The 16,691-nt window shown below is 43.9% G+C and overlaps 1 protein-coding gene across 5 annotated transcripts in view; it reads left to right on the forward strand.

Moving 5' to 3' along the window:
• Positions 1 to 16,691, forward strand: part of LOC143295313 (CAP-Gly domain-containing linker protein 4-like) — a 61,940-nt gene that overhangs the window by 21,630 nt on the left and 23,619 nt on the right. For 2 of the 5 annotated variants that reach the window (XM_076606944.1, XM_076606945.1), the window contains exon 2: positions 11,703 to 11,982. In XM_076606944.1, the coding sequence (XP_076463059.1) occupies positions 11,703 to 11,982 (280 nt within the window). Of the gene's footprint in view, positions 1 to 500; positions 1,055 to 7,720; positions 7,863 to 8,664; positions 8,700 to 11,702; positions 11,983 to 16,691 lie in introns of those variants that run through there. The other 3 variants (XM_076606947.1, XM_076606943.1, XM_076606946.1) reach the window with 3 other exon arrangements.

Here is a 16,691-nt window from a genome sequence, read left to right on the forward strand (position 1 = left end):
GGAAAGAAAATGTAACTTTAACGGAGGTGAAGAAAGAAAGGAACACTAAGTAACTTTGACAGAGTTGAAGAAAGAAAGAAAGACTATTTGTAACTTTTATAGATGTAGAGAAAGGAAGAGCCTATATTTTATGTGTGAATTTATAATATTTTGTGGTGAGGTGGAGAAAGGAAGAGACTGCAAGTTACTTCTACAGAGGCGAAGAAAGGGAGACTGGATATTATTTATATGTGACCTTTATAGACGTGAAGAAAGGAAGAGACCATTCACTATAGGTCACTTTTACAGAGGCGAAGAAAGAGACTGCATCTGCAGAGATCAAGGCTGTAAGTAACGAAAGGAACGCTTTGTGGTGACACAGGTGTACAGTATTAAGAGAGAGAGAATACGTTCAACCACAGGAGAGGTTACGAAAGGGGACAACAAAATAAAGAGAAGACATTGGGGTGTAGCTGTAAGGGATAGAGGAGAAGGGGAAGTGGAGGAGGAAAGTGCGTGTGTAGCAGGGGATAAAGACTTCGAGGAAACAAACCCCAAATAACCCAACACTGCCAGTGTTTTATTACTTAGGAAAAACACACTCCATGTGGATTGATTTCCTTGAAAAAACAACAACAGCAACAACAAACAAGCACTCCCACCAGGAAATACTCACCTCACGCAGAAAAAAAAGCCTTCAAGGAAAACATCAACAACAAACACTGTGATTTCTGTGTGATGAATAGACACGGTCATCTGACCATTTAGTTCTCTTCAACTGTGGACCATCAGAGAAGGTAGAAGAGGTCTTTATTTCTGCCACGACTGATCTCAGGTACCAAGCTGTGAACAGGAGGAAGAGACTTTATAAGTACATTGACCCTGCATTGCTTAATTTAAACGCATATCACAGCTGTAGTCGTGGTGCCAGAACTGAAACGTTGTACTGCACATACCCGTCAGCGATGGGCACCACAGACAAGCACCAGTCTGGGGAGGGGGAGGAGAAGGAGGGAGAGGAGACCCGTGGCACTCTCCTGTCGTCCACTGCTCGCCACCTATGCTGGAGGTGCAAGTACGTAGTCTTCGTGTTGGGGATATATATATATATATATATATATATATATATATATATATATATATATATGATGCATGTGTGTGTTTATATATTATTTTATATATATAAATATATGTATATGGAGAGAGAGATTTCTGATGGTACTTATCTTCCATAATAACCCCGTTTGTCCTTATGTGTTAGTGTGTAAGCTAGGTTTCTCCTTGTGTGTGTGTGCGTGCGTGTGTGTGTGTGTGTGTGTGTGTGACAGAGAGACACACAGAGAGAGGGAGAGGTGTTTGTGTGAGTCTGTCTGTCTCTCAGAGTCCCTGTCTGTCTGTCTCTCATTCCCTCTCCTTTTTTGTTGTAGTTGTTTGTTTTTGTTTTGTTTTGAAAATGTGATAAGTATGATAGTTTCGGTTGGGCCCGGAAGTAAAAAAGGCAGAGGTGGACAGAGTGTGCAGGTGTGTATGTGTGTGTGCGCACGGGCGCGTGTGTGTGTGAGTGAGAGAGAGAGAGAGAATGTGCATGTGTGCTTGCTTGCGTGCTTGCATGGGCACTTGATTTGTCTGTCTTTGGCTCCTGTTTGTCTCACTCAATCCGTTCTTCATCCAATGGAAGCTCTCTTTTCATTTCGGATTATGTATGATAATATGGACATGCGCTAGCGAGCACAGAGATGCCCGTCCTCCGCACTGAGTTATGCGTGAATACAGGTTTTGTATGACTAATTGTTCGTCTGACAGTCCGTCTGTGTATCTGTCTCACCTCCCGTTTCTCTCATAAACATATATTCACACGTGCGCGCGCGCGCAAACACACACACACACACACACACACACACACACACATGTGGATTGGTCCTGGCTGTTTTCTTGTGTAAAAATAAACAAACAATAAACACGACCACAACCGGTTCACAATCTGTGACTGTTTATATAGGATGAAAGAAAAAAATCTAAAGAATGTGTCCTCGAATTTTGTATAATCTTTACATTACATAACATTTCACACACACACACACACACACACACACACACACACACACACACACACACACACACACACACACACACATGTGAATCGATCTTGCTACTTCCTTGTCCGCTTATATTTACGCTATTGTAAAAATCAACAGCAGAAAATACGACCCCACCCAATTCACAATATGCTACTGTTTATATCAGATTAAAGAAAAAATATAAAGAATTTGCGATCAAAAAGCATTGTAATGCATTTCTGTTTTTGCTACAACATGATTATTTCTATGTGTGAAATTCGGGTTGCGGTTCCTTGTGAGAGTAAAAATTCCGGTTCGAAAATAAGACTCGAACACGTGAACACTCGCTTCCAAGTCGGGCAGGCGCATGGCGTCATCCCGATTCACCTATCACCGAACTGGTGATCCCGATTTGCCTTTCTCCAGTTCACCAACATACCCAGGTGCTCCGCGCGCGCGAGTGTGTGTGTGTATGTGTGTGTGTTAAAAGATCACTTTCCTCATTGCTGGCCCGGTGTCTGTGTTGACGGTCTGGTCTTTGTCTCGGTAATTATGAAACAACAAAGGAAACTTTTATCTTAAAAGGATTTTTTTTTCCCCGGAAGTCACCACAGTAACTGCTTACGTGATGTTTAGCCCTGTCTCAAGACCAGATGAGAATTACAGGTGTTTAAAGAATCTGTACACATAGCATACAAACCAGTCTGTATCTGGAGTGAGAGAGAGAAAGAGAGAGAGGATGGGTGAAACGAGAATGGTGGGTGCGCGAAACGGGACACTGTCAAACTTTCAAGAGGCCATTGAGGATGGCGGCACGATCAAAGAGTATAGGCGATTTCGGCACGATCAAAGAGTGTAGGAGAAACTGGAATAGGCGAATCGGACCTGCACCGGCCACATTACCACTACGATGCCAACGCTTTTCACAGCATGGCGAAATGAATAATGCGGGAGTGTGGAATGGCTTGCTTGAAGTTGTGTACCTTGTGAATGGAGAGAGTTACCGCTCTTTACTATTTTTATGGATCGATGCCATGGACAGGACGCATACTGTCACAGTCACACTCATGGCACTGGCGGTGACTGTTTCTGCAGTGCGCAGTAATTCTTTCTGCTTACTCAGTATGTGTCAGATTGTGGTGTTCGGTGTCGACAATGAGCAAAACCAAACATCACAACGACTCTTTCATCGGCGACAAAAATAACGGAAGAAACGAGGACACACACACGTGCACGCGCGCGTACGCGCCCGTGCACGCACAAACACGAACATATGCAGAGAGAGAGAGAGAGAGATTATCAGTAAACACAGGCGTATAGATATAAGGCGGAGGGGAGGGGGTGGAAGGAGGGGGGGGGGAGGCAGTTTGACTTGTTCTTTTTCTCCTCCACCTCTTCTCCTCCTCATTTCTTTCTTTCTTCTTCTTCTGCTTCTTAATGAAACTGCTATTGTTATTTAATTATTTCGTTAAACTATTCTTTCTGCAAGTTATTATTCTGTATTCCCACCAGTCTTTGTGGTGGTTTTGTTTTTGTTTTTTTCCCCTATTTCTTCAATTCTTTGTTTTCTACCTTCCGTTCTCTCATTCTTTCTTTTCTTTCTTTCTTTCTTTTTTCATTACTTCCATCCTTTCCTTATCTCATTTTTCTTTCTCACGTTTCACCCCTTTCCTCCTGTCTTTCTTTCTTCTTATTTTTCTTTTTCTTTCACTCTTTCTTGCTTTCTTTCTCAGTTTCCTTCTTTCTTCCTTTCTCAGCTTCCTTCCTTCTGCCTGTCTCTCCATCTCTCAGACACCCTGTACAGTTTGTTCTGTAATGTCTATTGGTTCACGCTGACTCCAGTGCTGTTGTTGTTTTGCTGGCAGTATGACTCATGCTATACCGGCATGAAACGGAGACAGCGGAAGAGGAGGTGCGGGTAGGGTAACAGGGTTGTTTGGGGGGTGGAGGAGGTGGAGGCAGGGGGTGCAGGGGTGTGGGGAGGAGAAAGGGGTAGGGTGGGGTGGGGTGGGGACTCGGATGTTCTTTTCTCAACATCTTACGCGACGAGTCACTTTTCCTCCATACCATAATTCCTTCCCTCTTCCCTTCACACACACACACGCGCGCGCGCGCGCGCACGTGCGCATGTACACACACACACGTATACACACACACACACATACACACACACAACACAACACAACACACACACACACACACACACACGCGCACACACACACACACACACACACACACACACACACACACACACACACACATGGACGCCCGCACGCACGCACGCTTTCTCTTCCTTCACTTGTGCAGTCTCCCGTGTCATTGTGGCGGCTCATAATCTGTGCATGTGTACTACGGTGAGGGGTGGTGGTGTTGGTGGTGGTGATGTTGAGGTGTAAGGGAGGGGAGTGACGAGGGGGCGGAGGTGGGGGTGGGGGGGGAGTGCGGTGATGCCGTTACATTCCCACGGCTGGCTGTGAGGGGGAATGGCTGGAATTCCACTCACTACAGAGAATTGTGAGTGGCGTGAGCATGATGCTGTGCTGTGGCTTTTCAGCTGCTTTCATTTGTGAGCATGGCGGGTGGGTCAGGCTTGGAGCTTTACTTGTGGGGATGGGGGGTTTGGGGGGGGAGGGGCTCAACTTACTAGTAACGGGGTGTGAGGAGGAAGTGGGTGGGAGGGTGAAGAACTTTCGTGGGATTTAGGAGAGAGAGAGAGAGAGAGAGTTGTTCAAAATTCTAATTGCAAAAACGATTTTGACACGTCTGTTCCTAACCCTGCCCCCTACCAAACAATGAATATATAAATAAAGATTAAATGAAATAAATAAATGATTGAAATGGGAATAAAAATACCCCCACCAATTTAACAAACAAACACACAAACCAATAATTTTGTCACAGTGTATGAATGTGTGTGTAGCTGTGAGAATTATGTGTATGCCTGTATGCAAATGTGTGTTGCGCGCGCGTTTGTGTGTTTGTATGCATACTGTGTGCTTTTGTTTAAAAAAAAAAAAAATGAAATGGTGCAACTGTTTTTCGTGATAAATTTTCATTGTGATCACAACGTCTTGTGACCTTCTGTAGGCTACTGTTCGCTCAGATGATGTAGTAGGACCAAAGAGCATAATTAGACTACGCATTCTCCATCTGCTTTTTTTTTTTTTTTTTTTTTTTTTTTTTTTTTCAGGCCTTCGCCGCTTGGTCGGCCAGGGTCCCTCGGACTGTCTCACGGATCTTATTTTCCTGCCCAAACCCTGCTTCTTTTTCTTTCACTCTCCGCGTGAGGTTTCTCTGTCCGCAACATGTTCTTATATACATTCATCTTTTTTTCCTTTCGTTTTATTTTTTTTCGTTTCGTGGAAAATCGTCTGTAGTCATTTAAAAATGTCTAACTGTGAAGACACCTGTCATTCATTACTTTAGATTTGCTTACTAACAGAACAGGACTTTGTACAAGATTTTAATGTTGTCCTGTTTTATCTTTAACTGCAGTATATTGTGACACATTCGAAAAAACGAAAGAAGGAAGAGGACAAAAAACAAAACCAAAAAACAAAAACAAAAAAACCGCCCAAACCCCACCACTTTTTTTTTCTTTCTCACACACACACACACACACACACACACACACACACACACACACAAAACTTGAAACAGCCACGTGTGAGGGTGTGTCTGGTTGTGGGAGGGGTGTGCATGCGTGCACGCTGAGGGAGGGGAGTGCATGGTGAGAGGGGGGGATATGGTGAAGGTGGGGGGGGGGGTGACGGGCTAGGTCAGAACGGCAGGCGGGTTTGCTGTATGGAGAGTCATCGATGCCTGAGAGTTAGATTTTGTTAGTTATCTTTTGATATCATCGCGTGTAATGCCCCCACCCCCCATGCCCACACTCTCCACCCCTCCCCCCTCGTCCCCCCCTCCTCCACCCCCCTCACCACCCCGTACCCTTGTTCTTTCCCGTACTACCCCCTCCCACACCCGTGCTTGGTGGAATGGAGCATCTGGTCCAGATGAGTCATGCATACGAAGAAAAAACAAAAACAAAAACGTCTGGTTGTTCTGTCGGTGACTGTGATTAATGAATGCTCTATCTCTTGTCTTTGTCTCTCTCTCTCTCTCTCTCTCTCTCTCTCTCTCTCTCTCTCTCTCTCTCTCTCTCTCTCTCTCTCTCTCTCTCCCCTCCCCTCTCTTTGTCAGACTTTTGGTACTCTTTATCTCATTCTCAGTTGTGGTCTGTCTGGCTTGTCTTTCTATTGCCGTGTGTGTGTGTGTGTGTGTGTGTGTGTGTGTGTGTGTGTGTGTGTGTGTGTGTGTGTCCCTTCCTGTCCCCCACCCCTCTCCTTTCTTCTCTGCCTTTGCTGAATAAACCATTCGCATTCGTAGCCCCCCTCAACCCCCCTCCCCACACACACCTTCTGTCCTCATCTCTTTCGCTTCTTCTGTCTCTCCTTCTTTCATTCTTTCTTTCTTACTTGGCTACCACCATCCCTCGTTTCAAGATAGTTTTTATCAGTTTGTTCTGTCTTCACTAGGAACACTTGCAACGTTGCTTCGGTTTAATCATTCATCAGGGACGACATGAACAGACTCGGACGTTGAATGATGGAAGTACCTCATTGTAAGGTTGGTTTGTGGAGAGAAAGGACCTAAATGAGTTTATGTATTTAAAACATTATAAAGGGAATTAAACCTAAATTTAAACTGTTCACAAACACCGTTATTTACACACACACACACACACACACACACACACACACTGGCATACGTACGCGCGCACTGCACGCGCGATTCAGTGCTCAAGTGTACGTGTACGATGTCAGTTAGCATTTATCTCAGTGTAGCATGGCTACTACTAGCGCTGGCACACATTCAAAACTGTGCATTGTGTTTGTTTGACCCGTGAGACCAACGCTGTAAGACTGTACATTGTAGTGAGTGAGAACGGCGGGATACAGCCCCCATCCTATCAGTCCAGATTAAGAAGCGGCACACTTTCCCTTGTAGGTTTCAATTTCGGTTTCAGTAGCTCAAGGAGGCGTCACTGCGTTCGGACAAATCCTTATACGCTACACCACATCTGCCAAACAGATGCCTGACCACAGCAGCGTAACCCAACGCGCTTAGTCAGGCCTTGTAGGGACTTACCACACATAATTGTCAGCATTCCCCCCCCCCCCTCCCCCCCCCACCCCCTCTCCTGGGATTGGCAGAAATTGTAGGAGTGAAATGATCTGTGGGTGGCTTTCCCCATACAGTCCAGATTAGGAAGCAACACACTTTCCCTTGTAGGGACATATCACACAGAATATCAGAATTTTTACCCCTGGGATAGGCAGAAATTGTAGGTGTCCCCCTCCCCCCTCCCCCGTACTACGTGCATGCAAACCTAAATGTTGGTCGAGAGAGGGAGAGGGGGTGGGGGAGGCGCGTCATTCTCTGGCGAACTAACAGAGAGAGCCTTGTATCCTGGAAACTGCCAACAAGGCTGGCACTGCGTCGCGCGACAACTGCTGTTGGTACGTGCGCGTTGTGTGTGTGTGTGTGTGTGTGTGTGTGTGTGTGAGTGAGTGAGTGCGTGCGTGTGAGTGCATGAGAGAGAGAGAGGAAGGGGGGGGGGGGTAGCGAAACAGCTGCTGATATACGTGCATACAGCGGCCACTTCAGGGGTGTGTGTCATTCAGAGAAGTCGCACTCTCCTGTGGTGCAGGGGAGCGGGGACGATACGGTACCAGATTACGCTACGAGTTGGAAAGCTTTAGGTGTTTGTGTGTACGTGTGTGTTGGTACTTAATTATTCGTTGTCGGAGGCTTGTGCCGTTTAAGGTGAGTGAACGAAGAAGTGTGCGTGATAATCAGAATATTGGAGAGAGAGAGAAAGATGGGGCAGGGGAGGGGGGGGGGGGGGGGGGGGGGAGTTAAGACTTGACAGCGCCTGTGGTTTCAAGTGCGACCACCCGTTTAACCGAACAATTGAATAGTGAAAAGATAAGAGAGAGTGTGTGTGCTTGACCCTGTGTGTGTGTGTGTGTGTGTGTGTGTGTTGAAGTGGTACTTCCAAATGTCTTCTTTTCAGACAGGTGATGTCAGATGTATGTGTTTGTGCACTCATGTACATGTTCATGTGGTTCGAAACTTACATGTGTGGAGTGTGTTTGTATTTTTGCACATAATTTACATGCGTCTGATCATCTGTTTTACGTCATTACAGGTATTACATAATTAGAATGGTAATTGCGTGCGTGTGCCAGTCTGTGTATGTGTGTGTGTGTGTGTGTGCACACGCGTGCACGTGGATGTGTGCCAGTGTGTGTGTGTTTGTAAAATGGAGAGAAATGGGATGGGTCAGAAAATGCTTCATAAAAGTGGAAAGTGGGGTGGCGGGTGTGGGTGTGGGGGAAATGAAAAGCACAAATATAGCCTTTGTACTGTGTCCTTGTTTCATCACCATCATGATCCTTCTGAAAACATGAACCATGATTTGTTATCATTGTTATTTTCCCTCAGGACCACATATTTATCTTGTTCCCATACATGCCACAAGGCATGCTTCACAAAGACATTTGCTGTGCACCATTTGTTGTGTCACATCGCTGACAGACCTGTGTGTGTGTTTTCTTATCAACAGTCCTGATTTCTGAAGAAAGGTCTGGATGAGAAAAGGTACACACTCATGTTCACACACATGAGCATAGCACGCCTGCACACACACACACGCACACACACACACACACACACACACACACAGAGAGACTGAGTTGGAGAGAGAGAGAGGGAGAGAGAAATAGTGACTTTGACTTGTTAATGTGAAACATTATTATATATACAAGCACTTATCCAGGATGTATGTTTAAGGATAAGTCCAGTGTGGACTGGGATTTTTAACCCCCCTGCCCCTGTCCACTAGACTTGGAGAAGTGTGATCTGGTGCTAGTCCTTTGAATGGCACGATTAACCAGTTCCCAGTGCTCATAAAAGAACCCTTAGCCGCAAGAGACTTGCAGAATGTGTGTGAACCTGAGTGTGTGCTTTTCCCTGTAAAATTCTTAAGAAAAATCCCCTTTGATAGCAAATAAACAAACAAAACAAAACCATCCACTTGCAGACAGAAGAAGAAAAAGGATGGTACTGGTAGTGGAGGGCAGCATGCTGTCCTCCCCAGGGAAGAGAAGCCTGAATTCCAGACAGGGAAATCTGCGGTTGAAGTATAACACAATACAGGTGCAATGGATGAGTGGTTAAAGAGTCAGACTTTCAATCTGAGGGTCCTAGGTTTGAATTACAGCAACGGCACCTGGTGGGTAAAGGGTGGAGATGTTTCCAATCTCCCAGGTCAGTATATATGTACAGACCTGCTAGAGCCTGAACCCCCTTTGTATGTAAATGCATGCAGAAGATTAAATACGCTCTTTAAAGATCCTGTAATCCATGTCTGCGTTTAGTTGTTTATGGAAACAAGATGATACCCAGCATGCAAACCCCTGTATACGGGCTGCCTACATGGTGTGGTAAATAAACAGAAAAGTCATACATGTAAAATGTTACATGTCTTATGAGTGTGTATGTGTACATTACTGAAACCCAATTGAATGACACAGGAAACAGATGATATTAGCCTGATGGCAGCTGTCAATCAGCCCTACCCAGGTAGGCAGCCTGTTGTGTAAATGACTCAGTCAGTCAGTGTTTGTAAAGCGCTTAGAACTTGGTCTCCGACCGAGGATAAGCACTATATAAGTATCTGTATCATCATCAGTGTTATACAGTCTCTGAGTCTGTAGTTTATTCAGCATGCTTTTTCTCTACATTACCACCTGCTTTAGCAGCATCGTTCAGGAAAACCATGATCTGAAATACTAGTTGTTCTGTTGTTTGCCTTGTCATAGGCCACAAAGTCAGTGTCTGATCTTGTGGCCCACTTGTGGTCACCACAGTGTTAGGTACCAGAACACACTCTTTCTGGTTGTGGTCAAGGTACTTTACAGTTTATATTACTGGTGAAGGGCATGAGTGGTTTTGAGAGGCAGGCAAACAGTATCCATTCAGCCACAGTACCTGTAGTCCTTAAAGAGTCTCAAGGAGTCTTTTCGAGAGGAGTCCGGGTTAACTGTATTTCTCTCTTCACTGAGTCCCATGAGGCAGTGATCCAACAGGTTTCAGGGAACATGCTGGGTCACTGTGTGTGTGTGTGTGTGTGTGTGTGTGTGTGTGTGTGTGTGTGTGTGTGTGTGTGAATCAGAATCAGAATCATATTTATTTGTCATAAAAACCATGAATAAAGGTTTATAGACACAACAATAAAGTGTGTGTGTGTGTGTGTGTGTGTTTACCTATTGCTGTTGTTGTTTTTATAAAATACCTAGAGCCCAATCAAGAGAATATGCACTACATATTTCACATTATTATTTTTTATTATTACTGTTGGTGCTATTGGTTGTGGACTTATTTGTCTACTTTCATTTAGGCTGTGCATTCGTGGAACTGTTGTTTCACATGCCTTAGTGGATTAACTAAGTTATATTCGTTAATGGATGGACTGATTTATTAATGTATTAATTATGGGTGGATTGGTTTATGGATGGATTGATTGACAGTAGGATTGAATCACAGATTGGTTGATGTACTGATTGATGATTTATGGACTGAACTGAATGATTGATGGATTGGTTTATAGATGGAGTGATTGGTTATTTATGGATGAAGTCATTGATTGATGGGTTGGTTTGTAGATGGACTGATTGATGGATCGATTGGTTTATGGATAGGCTGATTGAGGGATTGGTTTATGGATGAACAAACTGATTGATTGATTGATTGATTGGTTCATGGATGGACTGATTGATTGATTGGTTTGTAGATGGACCAATCGACCATTTATGGATGGACTGGTTGATTATGGGTGGATGAATGATTTACTGATTGGTAGATGGATGGACTGGTTGATTAATGTTTTGATTATGGGTGGATGAATGATTTACTGATTGGTAGATGGATGGACTGGTTGATTAATGTTTTGATTATGGGTGGATGAATGATTTACTGATTGGTAGATGGATGGACTGGTTGATTGATGTTTTGATTATGGGTGGATGAATGATTTACTGATTGGTTGATGGATGGACTGGTTGATTGATGATTTGTGGATGAAGTAATTGATTGATGGATTGGTTTATGGATGGACAGATTGGTTAAAGGACGGGCTGATATGTGGATGGGTTGTTCTTTTTATTGATGAACTGATTGATGGGTTTGTTTTTGGATGGACTGATTGCTTGCTGAATGGACTGATGGATGGATTGGTTTGTAGATGGACTGAATAATCATTTATGGATGGACTGATTGATAATTTATGGATGGATTGATTGTTAGATGGATAGGTATGTGGTTGGACTGATCAATTGATGGATTGATTATTGATGAACTGATTGATGGATGGATTGATGTGTGGATGGACTGATTGATCGATGGATTTATTTGATAGATGAACTGATTGACATATGGATTGATAACATATGGACTGATTGATGGATTGGATTCATTTGACAGATGGACTGCTTGACATATGGATCAATGCATGGATGGACTAAGTGATGGATTGGTTTCCTCTGACAGATAGACTCATTAATGTATGGATTCATTTGACGGACACTTTTTTTTTTTTTTCAGAATGACCCTGGAGGACACAGGCTGCGACATCACCACCACCACCACCACCTCCAAGTCCCCCTCCCCGTCCCAGCCGTGCAGCAAGCCGGTGATCCACCCGTGCGTGGACCCACCCCTGTGTGACAACTGCCAGCGCCTGGACTTGTCCTTCTTCGACCCCGTGTGCGCGGGATGCAGGCAGATCCTGGGCAACCCAGGCACCTCGGTGCCCGAGATCTTCGCCATCCTGCGGCAGTGGACGCCCCAGACGCAGCAGAGTTTGGAGCTGCTGGTGGAGGAGGTAAGGGGGAGGGAAGGGGGATTGTGTTGTGTTGGGATTGTGCTTTGTGCTGTGATGTGATGTGATGTTCTGATGTTGTGTTTACTGTGTGGTGTTCTGTTGTGTGGTGTGCTGGTGGTGTGCTTTACTGTACCGTACTGTATTGTACTATATCATATTGTACTGTACTGTACCAGATTGGATTGTCCTCTGCTGTTTTGTACTTTACTGTACAGGAAATAAGGCGGAAGGGGGTTTTGTTTGTGTTTGGATTGTGCTGTGGTGTGCTGTTCTCATGTTGTGTTATATTGTGTGACATACTGTAGTGTGATATGCTTGTGTTGTACTTTACTATATTGCACTGTATTGCATCATTCCATATTGTGTTTTACTGGATTGGATTGTCCTCCGTTGTTTTGTACTGTACTGTACTGTGTTGTACTGTGCTGGATGTAGGGGAAGGGGGTTTGTGTTGGATTGTGCTGTGTGCTGTGATGTTCTGATGTTGTGTATTTTTTTGTGTGTGATCTGCTGTAATGTACTAGTATTGTACTTTACTGTGCTGTACTGTAAGGCTCTGATATTGTCCTTTATTGTTCTAGACTGTAATGTTCTGATTTTATATTTTATTGTGTGATGTACTGAACTGTAACATACTGGTGTTGTACTTTACTGTACCATACTGTACTGTACTGCACTGTATTGCATCGTAACATATTGGACTGGACTGTACTGTACTGAATTGGATTGTCTTCTGTTGTTTTGTACTGTACTGTACTGTACTGTACTGTTATGTACGAGTATTTTATTGTGTTGCATTGAACTGTACTGTATTGGTATTGTACTGTACTGTATTATTTTGCACTGTATTGAACTGTGATGTATTCTATACTGTACTAAACTGTATTGTATTACTTGTTGTCACAACAGATTTGTCTGTGTGAAATTCAGGCTGCTCTCCCTGGGGAGAGGCTGTCACCACAGTGCAACACCACCTTTTGTTTTGTTTATTTCTGTCTTCAGGGATATTTGTTCTGCTTTCAAAGTGGGTTGGCTTTTTTACAGGATTTTGTCAGGGACAACCCTTTGCGCTAAGTGCATGGTGCACACAGGACCCAGTTGTATTATCTCATCCAAAAGGCTAGCACGCAGGCTACTTCCACTCAGTATCTAGTGGAGGGGGGGAGCAAAAATCCATACCGTGTACACATATGGATTGAACCTGTATAGTCATTCGGATGAGACAGTAAACCAAGGTCCCGTGTGCAGCATGCACTTAGCGCATGTTAAAGAACCCACGGCAACAAAAGGGTTGTTCCTGGCAAAATTCTGTAGAAAAATCCACTTCGATAGGAAAAACAAATAAAACTGCACGCAGGAAAAGTACAAAAAAGTGGGTGGTGCTATAGTGTAGCGACGCGCTCTCCGTGGGGAGAGCAGCCTGAATTTCACACAGAGAAATCTGTTGTGATAAAAAGAAATACAAATACAAATTTATATATTCTCGATTATTTTTCTTGGTGGTGCCCTAAACCCTTTGAGCCCTGAGTTCCTGAGCAATTTTAACCCTTCTGTGTGAGCTCCTGAGCCAAAATTTGCAAATTATTGGTATTAAACCCTTTGAGCCCTGACCACTGCTTTACCAGTGGTAGAGAAAAATGACATAATGCCTAGCCACCGGTTGAGCGGTGCGTAAACCACTAGAATTGTGCAGCCTCAACATGGCCCGTCAGGGCAAAAATCAGGGACAAAACGTGCGAGAAAACAACTGTACACAACGCAGCAAGTAATTGATATGTTTGATGATTTATCGGAAGTAGAGTATGACAATGATTACTCTGATAGTGAGGTGGAATTCAAATCGGATGATTTTGCTACAGATAGTGATGTTGAAAATGAATCTGAGCATGCAGAATCATTTGATCAAAGGAGGCGTGTTAGGTTGAGACTCTGCACGCTTCATGATAGAAATCGATCTTTTTTATCCAAAACACATGCACAAAACACAGTGAAAAGGCACGGCCATTTTGGTACTACGTTCGCTGACGTCAGAATACTACAGTTTTTCTGATTGGCTCTTCAATATAAGTCAGCCAATAGCAAAACATGACACAAGTGTTTACGCACCCCTCAACCGGTGCTTAGGCATTATGTCATTTTTCTCTACCACCGGTAAAGCGGTGGTCAGGGCTCAAAGGGTTAATAGGTCTTCTTTTTTCTTTTTTCTTTTTTTTTTCATTTGCTGCCCCAGTCATCTGCATATTTTTCAGTGTCAATACTTCCCATGTTGCTCATCCCCCTTACTTGGACACACCCAGGTTCATCTGCTGGCAGTCCACAGGGAGCTTTTGTTTGTTTCATTCCTGTCAACTTGAGCTGTGCATGTTGTTGAATGACTGGTGCATAACTAAGTGTTTTGGTTTGTCTCTGCACAAAATTCTGCGCCTGCAAGCGTTTTGGTTTGTCTCTGCACAAAATTCTGCGCCTGCAAGCGTTTTGGTTTGTCTCTGCACAAAATTCTGCGCCTGCAAGCATTTTGGTTTGTCTCTGCACAAAATTCAGCGTCTTATAAGGGCTTTTTTTTTTCTATTATGGTTATGTTGGGTCACCAGAAGGCTTTGTAGGTGTTTCTTTTTCGTTTTCCTCTTGTACTTCTTCTTCTTGTTGTCCTTCTGTCTTTGTTAGCTGCAGCTCCTTTGTACTCATACTCTGTGTACACTCATGTACCAGCCTGTAAATGGGTTTTTACTGTTAGTGTGTGATAGTTTTTCACCTATTGATTGGACAGCTATATTCCAAATATGTGGGGGCAGGGGAGTGCTTCCATAATGCACTAAAAAGTGTATATGGTTTAGATTAATTCTAACATGGGTGTTTGTGTGTTTGTGTGTGTGCCCTTGTTTTTATGTATGCCCCTGATTGTGTGTATGTGAATGTGTGCATATGTATGTGTGTGTGTGTGTGTGTGTGTGTGTGTATATATATATATATATATATGTGAGTGTGTATGTGTGTGCCTGTGTGTCTGTGTATGTGCCTGCATGTGATATATGTGCACATGCATGTATATGAGTAAGAAGTGTGTGTGCGCATGGCGAGTATGCCTGCGTGTGTGGTATATATACATGTGTATGTGCGGGCGCAGAGGGAAGGAGTGGTATCAGACAGAGTATCAGTGTGGATACATTTCTCTGTTAGTGTTGTTTGCCTCTGTTGCCTTCCTGTTTCCCCATCCTTCTGCTCTACTGTAATTTCATCAGGGCTGACTGTACTGAGGCACCTTGTACTGGCAAACTGGAAAACTGGTGGTGGGGACAGGTCACACATTTTTTTTGCAGCTGCCTGAAAGTTCATTCACAGTTATTTGGCATTAACTGTTTAGGGTGTCATTGTAGTGAGACCTTTTGAGGTGTTGTGATATTAGCCTAGGACTCTCTTATTCTCTCTCTCTCCCCTGCCTTCTCTCTCTGTTACACACACACACACACACACACACACACACACACACACACACACACACACACACACACACACAGTCTTTCATTTCTCAGTCTCTTTCTCTGTTCTTTTCTTTCTCTCAAGTTTTTAAAAAAAATTTTTCTTCCCTTGTTCCCTCACCACCACCACAACCCCTTCTGTCCCCTTTCCTTTCTCTCTTTCTCCTCCTTCTCTCTCTCTTTTCTCATCCTCTATCTCCTCTCTTTCTACACCCCCTCCACCCCACCCCCTGCCCTTCTCTCTCTTCACTCTTTCTCTTTACTTTTCTTCCCCCTATCTCCCTTCCTTGTCTTTCTGTTCTCTCTATCTTCCTTCCCTCCCTCCTTTCTCTTCCCTTCTCATTCTCATCTTTGTACCCCCTCTGTCTCGCTTTCTTGTCTTTTTTTCCTACTTACTTCCCTCCCTACTTTTCAGGGTTTTTTTGTTTGTTTGTTTGTTGGTTTTTTTGCTGTCCTCTATATTTCTATCTCTCTGTCTTTCCCTCCCTCTCTACCTCCGCCCCCCACACTCTCTTCTCTCTCTCTGTGCCTCCCCACCCTTTCCACACTTTTTTTGCCCCCCCCAGTCAGTATCATGTTAAAGCTTGGCTGGTTTGTGTTTCATCAGATAACATCAGGACAAAGTGGGGGGAGTGTGCCAAGCAAAATTTAAAAGTCAAGAGATGTGTAGTAGCTAGCTGTGGACCAGAGGGAAGCAAAGTGGACCGGCTCGAGGAGATACTGCGATAGAGCCTTGTGTGGCCTGTGGGATTTGTTCCGTTTTTATCTGGAGTTGTTGTTTGTCATAACAAAGGTTGTTGTCTGCGCCTCAGTTCTTCTCTTTGTGTGTCTCTGTCTGCCTGTCAGTCTGTCTGTCTGTCTATCAGACACACTCACAAAGAGACACACATGGATGCACATAGACACAGAGACACACGCAGGCATACATGTGTTTACACACACACACACAGAGGAACATACACATTGGGGGACTCTCTCTCTCTCTCTCTCTCTCTATTTCTTCTCTACCTCTAACTTTTTCAGATTTCCCCCTTTCCTCCCCCTTTCCTGCCCCATCATGTTTGTATTGAACAATATTGCAGTAGAGAAAAAAGAAAATTAGTTGGGTTTTTTCTGGTTTTTTGTTTGTTTGTTTGTTTGTTTTTCTCTTCTGATATGGATTACTATTCAGACATTCAGTGCCACCTTAGAACACTTGGTAGATGTAGATCCATTTAAACTGACATAGTGAAA

This window comes from Babylonia areolata, chromosome 20 (assembly GCF_041734735.1).
Source record: "Babylonia areolata isolate BAREFJ2019XMU chromosome 20, ASM4173473v1, whole genome shotgun sequence".
Classification (NCBI taxonomy): Eukaryota; Metazoa; Mollusca; class Gastropoda; order Neogastropoda; family Buccinidae; genus Babylonia; species Babylonia areolata.